Source organism: Ammodytes marinus (genome assembly GCF_949987685.1).
Source record: "Ammodytes marinus genome assembly, chromosome: 12".
NCBI lineage: Eukaryota > Metazoa > Chordata > Actinopteri > Uranoscopiformes > Ammodytidae > Ammodytes > Ammodytes marinus.
Window position 1 is genome coordinate 29,237,274 of NC_137216.1, and position 10,000 is coordinate 29,247,273.

Genomic DNA, 10,000 nt, shown 5'->3' on the forward strand with positions numbered 1-10,000 from the left:
TCGCCCAAACACAAACCAAAAAATACACCAAACTTGGCGGGAAAATGCCCAATCTGGCAACACTGGCTTGATATTCGCATTGTTTCTGCAGCCTACAGATTCAAACAGACGCAGTGAATTTTGCTTATTTCTTTACCAGCCAAATTGGCTAGTGACTTTATAATGTTACCGGCCAAAGTAATGTTTTACCCACATTTGGTGTGTGTACATTTTAGTACAACAGGGAACCGTTCCAGTCCCATCCATCTGTTGTTCTTTTTCTAATCTGTTTATGAAGCCCAGAAAACCTCCTCCCAAAGCAAAAGCTGAGAAGTATTTTTGCTCAAATAGGTCTGCTGCAACTCTCAGTTCTTTTAAATCGAGTCTGAAGACTTTTTTGTTTCCATTTTAACCTGTACTTTTTATTTTATTTGCTTCTTTTATTTGCTTTTAAATGTTTTTAAATCAAGTTTTCATTTTTTGTTATTTGCTTCTTTTATTCACTTTTAAATGTTTTATAATGTGTTTTATGTATTCTAATCTTGCCCCTGTAAAGCACTTTGAGTGGCCTTGTGTCTGAATTGTGCTATAGAAATAAACTTGCCTTGCCTTGCCTTGCCTAAAAAGAAAAGTATGGAAAAATGTCTTAAAGACCTACTTCACCATCGGAAATATGAAGGTGTATTGAACTCTGAGATCCTATGTGATGTCACACATGGGAAAATGTAGGGTTAGACAGTGAGCCCATAAACCACTCTTTCTGGCCTTTTCTCAGGCTAGGATGAACCGATTTCTAAAATGTTTGTACATTTATACTACATAGGATCTCAGAGTTCAATACACCTTCATATTTCCACCGGTGAAGTAGGGATTTGATTTGATTTAACAGTGGGGGAAATAATGCATACATGTGGGTTGCGTTCCGAATCGCATACTCTTTCTTTTTTCTATTCTACATACTACATCCGACGGTAAAAAGAATCTAGTTAGGATGCAGTAGGCATACTATTGGGACATACTTTTCTCTCTTATTTCATCATAACATTGCGCCTTGATCTTGCCTCTTGCTTTTATATCCGTCGCATCCCCGTTTGTTTTCATACGGAGGCTTCGTCGATGTTACGTCACTTCACGTGCGCACTGGATTGTGGGTCAGAATCGCCCAAATAGGATGCACTTTTCAACACTAACAATCTTGGCCGGATGAAGTAGGACATCCGGGTACTTCTAACCATCCTAAATCTGGCCACAAGAATCGGGACATCCTAAATCTTTTTTCTACCATACTATATAGTAGAAAGTATGCGATTCGGAACGCAACCTTGGTGTATGTCCTCACCATAGCTTTGCACCAGAGACACCTCCAGTCTTGCAGCCTGAGCACACTGCCACACGTCTTATCACACACGGCACACTTTGCACTGACCGGCAGGTTCCCTTCTAACCACTGGTGAGGCATCGCAATCTGGGGGGGGGGGGGGGGTACACACACACAGAGAGAGACAGACACACACACACACACAGAGAGACAGAGAGACAGACAGACAGACACACACACACAGAGACAGAGAGAGACACACACACACACAAACACAGAGAGACAGACAGACAGACAGACACACACAGAGACAGAGAGAGACACACACACACACACACACAGAGACAGAGAGACACACACACACACACACACACACACACACACACACACACACACAGCCAGACAGACAGACAGACAGACAGACAGACAGACAGACAGACACACACACACACACACACACACACACACACACACACACGTAATGTGTTAATTGTTGATTTTTACACATTTTCTTTTATATATATGATAATTCCTTTCCTATAGGCAAACAGTACAGTAATGTCGGTGTTTCAAAAAAGTTATCTATCTTATCCAAACAAGGCAATGTAATATGAAGAGGCCTCCTGTATACACTATTAATATAAAATGAAGTCAATCAAATTTTATTTTTCAAATAAGAATGTCCCACAATGAAATAGACACTGATTGTTACCAGCAGGGATCCCAAAAGATAATAAATTGTGCAAACTCATTAAAAAAAAAATTAACCATAAGGCACTTAAACCTGCAGTGTGTAGAATTTTGGGTTTAATTCCTAGCAGATTTTGTAGAAAGTAATTATAATATCCATAAGTACATTTAATTTAGTGCATAACAGCTGAAAAAAATGTTTTGAATTATTTGTTTTTCCCTTAGAAAGGGTCTCATATATGTCAATATTTCTGCATATTTTGGACCAAGGCCTAGTGCCGCCATCTTGAAAGTGTCATAGTTGGAATGTCATCAGGTGCATTGTTTAAAATGTAGAATTGTTCTTGTCCTTGAAGGCCACTGTAGCTTCTGTTATCATTCTAAAGGGTTGGGGTTACCCAGGGAGCGTTGCATTCTAGAACTTTGTAGAACTTTCTTGATGATGTCATATTACACACTGCACCTTTAAGGTTCTCTGTACATTCATAATTTAAACCGTGATAGTTCAAACTTGTCTACAACGAAAACAAGGCCTATCACTCTCAGCTCCTGAATACAAAACAATCCATTACATTACAATACATTGAGGCCTCGCAATAAAGTAAAACATAAATACTATAATATGTTTCCAGTCAGACTTACCCCGTCCTCGTCCTCTATGATGTCCTTCCCTATGGAGGCCAGCGTGGTCCACTTACAGTTATTAGTGGCTCTGACCGCGCAGCGCTTATGAGCCTTGAACTTACACACTGAAAAACACAAACAACACACACACATTAGTCAGCTTTTTTTAAGGTAATTTTTTGGCATTTTCAAACTTTATTAGACAGTACAGAGTAGAAATGGGGAGACAGACAGAGAGAGAGAGAGAGAGAGAGGGGGGATGACCTGCAGTAAAGGTCCACAGGTCAGATTTGAACCCGCGACCACTGCAACGAAGGCCGGAGCCAATATGATACACGCTCTATCCACTACACCACCGGAGCGCCTTGCATTAGTCAGCTTTTACGGGCTTTAGCATCATTAAAGGTGCAGTGTGTAATATGACATCATCAAGTAAGTTCTTGAAAGTTTTAGAAAGTTCTAGAATGCAACGCTCCCTGGGTAACCCCGCCCCTTTAGAATAATAACAGAAGCTACAGTGGCCTTCAAGGACAAGAACAATTCTAAATTTTAAACAATGCACCTGATGACATTCCAACCATGACACTTTCAAGATGGCGGCACTAGGCCTTGGTCCAAAATATGCAGAAATATGGACATATATGAGACACTTTCTAAGGGAAACAATAATAATTCTAAAAAAAAAAATGCAGCTATTATGCACTAAATTAAATGTACTTATGGATATTATAATTACTTTCTACAAAATCTGCTAGGAAATAAAACCCAAAATTCTACACACTGCAGGTTTAAGTATAGCTTTGTATTGTCATGCTACATTATATGGATGCAATTCCCAAAGGCTATCTATTCCTTATATGACTCACTGCTTCTTTGCATTCACTTTACACTTTATATTTTGGCTGCTGATACGTTATGAACCGTTCAGAGCCCTTAGGTCGTCTGGGACAGGTTTACTTACAGTCCCCAGAGTTAGGACTAAACGAGGAGAAGCAGCTTTTAGTTTTTATGCACCAAATATCTGGAACAAACTCCCAGAAAACTTGAGGTCTGCTGCAACCCTCAGTTCTTTTAAATCGAGTCTGAAGACTTTTCTGTTTCCATTTTAACCTGTACTTTCTATTTTATTTAAATGTTTTACTTCTTTTCATTCGCTTTTAAATGTCTTCTAATGTGTTTTATGTATTCTAATCTTGCCCCTGTAAAGCACTTTGAATGGCCTTGTGTTTGAATTGTGCTATATAAATAAACTTGCCTTGCCTTTTTACCATCCAATTCTTTTTTTCATCATGATACATTTTGTCCATATCGACCAGCCCTGCAGGGACACTTAACTCTTTATTTACAATGGTTTAAAGGTGCAGTCAGTGATTCTGGAGAACTCTTCTTGTTAAAATTACTTTCTGTCAAAATCAGTGAATATCTCCTCATGATCCGCTACCGTGTATGCACTGGGAAGAAACCCAGTGTTAATACACAGCCTAGGCTCTGTAAACAGGCATGTTGCTATAGCTTCGGTGGGCCCCGTTTGTTTACATACCAGTTTACATGCCCGTTAACAATAAAAACAGTTTTTTTTTCTGCTCACACACAGTACAGACAGGTAGCAGATCATGAGGAGATATTCACTGATTTTGAAAAAAAGTGATTTCGACAACAAGCGTGCTCCAGAATTGTTGACTGCACCTTTGAGTGACATAAGTGCTAATGTTAACCAAAGACATAGGTTGCGTTCCGAATCGCATACTCTTTCTTTTTTCTATTCTACATACTACATCTGACGATAAAAAGAATCTAGTTAGGATGCAGTAGGCATACTATTGGGACATACTTTTCTCTTTTATTTCATCATAACATTGCGCCTTGATCTTGCCTCTTGCTTTTATATCCGTCGCATCCCCGTTTGTTTTCATATGGAGGCTTCGTCGATGTTACGTCACTTCACGTGCGCACTGGATTGTGGGTCAGAATCGCCCAAATAGGATGCACTTTTCAACACTAACAATCTTGGCCACATGAAGTAGGACATCCGGGTACTTCTAACCATCCTAAATCTGGCCACAAGAATCGGGACATCCTAAATCTTTTTTCTACATACTATATAGTAGAAAGTATGCGATTCGGAACGCAACCAAAATCTCTGTCCTAGAAGGCAGTGAAGTCAATTTGAAAGCTGGAACATCCATCCTGTCATTGTTATGTACATGTATCAAGGTTCACTCAGTATGAATGGGAAGCTATAGCCACAGTCTGCAAGGCCAGACACAGTCACACATTTCACCCATTTTACACTGATGTGCGTAATGCATTTTGCACTGTATAGGAAAGTAGGATGCAATGTAACTGTGGCATGAATACTGAATATAAATGAAGATGTAGAGAAACAAGGAGATCGCATTAGGGCCGAAGAAGCACTTAGCAGATTCATGAATAATATCTGTACTCGGAAACTCTGCTTCTTACAACCGCACCCACAATTTATATCCACACACACACACACACACACACACACACACACACACACACACACACACACACACACACACACACACACACACACACACACACACACACACACACACACACACACACACACACACACACACACAGACGTTTGGAAGGCTATACTGTACTTGTGAGGACATTCATTGACATAATGCATTCTCTAGCCTCTTACTCTAACCCTAACCATCAAAACTAAATGCCTAACCCCAACCCTCACACTAACCCTAACATAAACCTAATTCATACCTGAACCTTAAAACCTAGTGTTAACCCTCTAACAGCCCTTTAAAGGCCTGTCCTTAAAACCTAGTGTTAACCCTCAAACAGCCCTTTAAAGGCCTGTCCTTAAAACCTAGTGTTAACCCTCAAACAGCCCTTTGAAGGCCTGTCCTTAAAACCTAGTGTTAACCCTCAAACAGTCCTTTAAAGGCCTGTCCCAAAGTGAGAACCGGACAAAATGTCCTCACTCTTAAGGTCTAAATCTCAAATTGGTTCTCACAAAAAGTGGTGTACAAGTACACACACACACACACACACACACACACAGACACAGACACACACAGACACACACAGACACACACACACACACACACACACACACACACACACACACACACACACACACACACACACACACTTACACAAACACACACACACTCCACCCAAATATACAAACTAAGCCAAAGTCATATCCGGGAGGCAAAATTGATGTTTCAATCTTGTCTACCGCTAAATGCTGTTAGCGAACATTAGCAAAACATTAATCTGATGACATGATACAGTAATGGCTCGGCCAAACCCAAACATTAGTGTGTGTGTGTGTGTGTGTGTGTGTGTGTGTGTGTCTGTGTGTGTGTGTGTGTGTGTCTGTGTGTGTGTGTGTGTGTGTGTGTGTGTGTGTGTGTGTGTGTGTGTGTGTGTGTGTGTGTGTGTGTGTGGTAGTAGGATAGGGCACAAGTTCGTAAGTATGTTTTTGTTTATCTCAAATTAGAGTAAAAAGGGAACGTCATCATCAAAATCCATGGACAACCAACAAGCAAGCGTCTGTGTGTGTGTGTGTGTGTGTGTGTGTGTGTGTGTGTGTGTGTGTGTGTTAGTGTGCGTGTGTGTGGCACAAATCAATCTCAACCTAACACAGGAAATTGAAGGGGAAATGTACGCGTGTTGATTACTGTGAAACTGTTGTGTGTGTCTGCTCTCCACGTTTAATAGAGATACTATCCTACTGTCTATTTTCTACCAAACTCACACTGTGTTCCCGAATCTCATACTATTTCTTTTTCTATTCTACATACTACATCTGACGATAAAAATAATCTAGTTAGGATGCAGTAGGCATACTATCGGGACATACTTTACTCTCTTATTTCATCATAACATTGCGCCTTGATCTTGCCTCTTGCTTTTATATCTGTCGCATCCCCGTTTGTTTTCATATGGAGGCTTCGTCGATGTTGCGTCACTTCAGGTGCGCACTGGATTGTGGGTCAGAATCGCCCAAATAGCATGCTGTTTTCAACACTTAAAATCTCGGCCGAATGTAGTAGACATCCGGGTATTTCTATCCATCCTAAATCTGGCCACAAGAATCGGGACATCCTAAATCTTTTTTCTACATACTATATAGTAGAAAGTATGCGATTCGGAACGCAACCACAGTGTCGTTTGAAAAGACGCAATGCATTGTGGGGCGATTGAGTAGGAAAAAGTACATAGTATGGGCACATCCTCCATCCCAACCCAGAAACAGGCATTCTAGGCTCGTCACAACAACTAGGGACTGTGTGTGTGTGTGTGTGTGTGTGTGTGTGTGTGTGTGTGTGTGTGTGTGTGTGTGTGTGTGTGTGTGTGTGTGTGATGAACTGATTTAGATCAAAAGCATTAGATGTTGCCTTAATGACTGTGTGTTGCTCCGGACATGAGAGGTGATTCATTGTAGAGGATAATGAGGAGTGAGTGGAGAGGCACTTACTGTCCACACACACACACACACACACACACACACACAGAAAGAGAGACACACACACACAGATACAGACACACACTTACACACACACACACACACAGAAAGAGAGACACACACACACAGATACAGACACACACACACACAGACACAGGGGAACATCAGCGAAAATTAATATGCAGAGGGTGCTCGTTAACGTGTGGTGTCACTTCACACCAGCTAAAAGAAACGTCACACACACACACACACACACACACACTCACACACACTCTCACACGCACACGCACTCACACACACACACACACACCCACACACACTCACACACACACACCACTGCTATTTCACAGAGGCGGAGGTGAGGAGATATGTCGTCACTCGAAAAGATCCATTAACACGTTTTCTCCCCCAACCCTTTTATGGGTAAAATTAGAATTGCTAAAAAAATGCTAAAAAATAATTCACATCTCACATGAGTCAACGCTTATCTGACCCAGAGTGTGACAGGAAAGCATAAGGATACGAAGGAGGTGTGTGTGTGTGTGTGTGTGTGTGAGTGAGTGTGTGTGTATGTGTGTGTGAGAGTGTGTGTGTGTGTGTGAGTGACTGAGTGAGTGACTGAGTGACTGAGTGTGTGAGAGCGAGCGAGTGAGTGAGCGAGTGAGTGCGTGCAAATGTGCCTGCCTGCCTGTGTGCGTGTGTGCGTTTGTGCCTGTGTGTTGTGTGTGTGTGCTTGCGTGTGCGTGTGCTTGCGTGTGTGTGTGCGTGTGTGTGTGTGTGTGTGTGTGAACAGTAATGGTATAGTTCACAATCACTGTTCTCTTTCTATCAGCTCTGATGGACAACTCGCTCCAGCACACACACAGCTTTTCAGAGACAGCGTCCGTGTGTCCAATCAGCTCGACAATTGAACAAAGATATTTTCTCTCGCTCCGATGACTCACTACTGAAGTCTTTATACCTTCACACAATCACCTGACAATCTACCAGACCTGCCACTCCAAGTAATCTGTTGCAAACCCTATGCTTTTTTCTTTTTTAACCTTTATTTCTACAGGTAAATCCCATTGAGACCGGAGACTCTTTTTCAAGGGAGACCTGTTTTCCTTTCCCACGTTACCATTAACACACACACACATTCATACACCGATAGCAGCAGGCTAACTATCGACATTCACACGAGGCAAGGTGGGTGAAGTGTCTTGCCCAAGGACACAACAACCATGACACAGGTGGCAGGGCGGGGATCGAACCTCCAACCCTTTGATCATCAGCCGACCCGCTCTACCACCTGAGCCACAGTCACCCTATACTAGCCAGGCACCGCCCATCTACCTACTTCCGCTCAATTGTCATTACCCTTCAGTAGTCAGTCTGGGTCTGCGGTATATTTGCGGGCTTTCTCTGGATATATTTTTGCATGACCAATCAGCGAACAGAGGGAGCGGCTGAGAACAATGACGTTGAGGTCGTGCGCCAGTTTCAGTTGTAGTCAGAAGCCGGCGGATGACATAACATCACGACCAAACATTGTGCGATTGGTTATTGCAGATCCAGAGTGGCACTGGGCAGATCCAATAGTTTTAAACTTCAACAGACACCCGCCTCCAAGTGAGTGAACGTTTGTCAATTGAGCGATTCCAGACCTTCTGTACAAATGAAATGAAGTGCGATGGTCTGGGAGAACCAGGCCAGTGACTAACAATTCCACTTCAGAAATCATATGTCAACAGTTGCTGCAAACATGTATTATGCTCTCTCTCTTTTCCTATCCCATATTAATTACAACACATTCATACACCGATAGCAGCAGCAGCTACCACGCAGGGTGCAAGATAACTATCGGGAGACATTTAGGGTTCAGTGTCTCTTTGCCCAGGGACACTTGGACATGTGGCGGGGAGACGGGGGATCGAACCACCGACCCTGTAACCCAGTGGACGACCGAACCGCCCTACACACTTCACCACAACCGCCCCATATGTCAACAGTTGATGCAAACATGTATTATGCTCTCTCTCTCTCTCTCACTCTCTCTCTCTCTCTCTCTCTCTCTCTCTCTCTCTCTCTCTCTCTCTCTCTCTCTCTCTCTCTCTTATCCCCTCCCATGTTAACTACAGTCTCTAATGCCAACCCAATCACCTCTGAAACCTGTAACATCCTGCTATAGACGAGCTCTCATTCATCACTGTAATATTCTTAATGAGTACAGACTTCATGAATGGGACAATCTCATCATTTATCGATTGTCTGTTTAATAGATAGATGTAATATTTAATCACGTGAATTGTGTGTGTGTGTGTGTGTGTGTGTGTGTGTGTGTGTGTGTGTGTGTGTGTGTGTGTGTGTGTGTGTGTGTGTGTGTTTTGGTGTGTGTGTGTGTGTGTGAGGAAATAACTATTGACATTTGTTTCTGACAATCAGACAGACAGACAGACAGACAGACAGACAGACAGACAAACAGACACACACACACACACACACACACACACACATACAGACAAACACACACACACACCCACACACAGACAGACACACACACACACACACACACACACCCACACACACACACACACAGTCTTACCTTCACAGGACAGCCCGTGCGAGGTGACCCCAGACAGACTGTCTTTGCACACGTTGCAGAAGGTGGGCCGGGCGTGGGAGCAGGCGTACCAGTTGTGCATCCCTGAGAAATGCTCCACATTAAACTGAGCGGTCTGAGGAAGAGAGAGGGTAAGACAGGGTCAATATTAAAAAAGAGTCTTTTTAAAACAGTAACTACTCTTTTTTGGAAGAGCAATACAAATATATTTCAGTTTAAAAAACGATTTAGAGAGAAAACAATGAATTTTTATGAGCACTTATAGAAATAAAAATATTGTATATTATTATATATAATATAGAAAGAAAAATTAATGATTTCT

The 10,000-nt window shown here is 42.1% G+C and overlaps 1 protein-coding gene across 1 annotated transcript in view; it reads right to left on the bottom strand.

Annotated features, from left to right (window-relative positions):
- Nucleotides 1-10,000, bottom strand: part of dgkh (diacylglycerol kinase, eta) — a gene marked incomplete at both ends in the record, with an annotated part of 103,290 nt that overhangs the window by 39,917 nt on the left and 53,373 nt on the right. Inside the window, 3 exon segments of the mRNA XM_080037952.1 lie at nucleotides 1,319-1,444; nucleotides 2,630-2,736; nucleotides 9,661-9,793. Coding sequence (XP_079894078.1) covers nucleotides 1,319-1,444; nucleotides 2,630-2,736; nucleotides 9,661-9,793 — 366 coding nt within the window.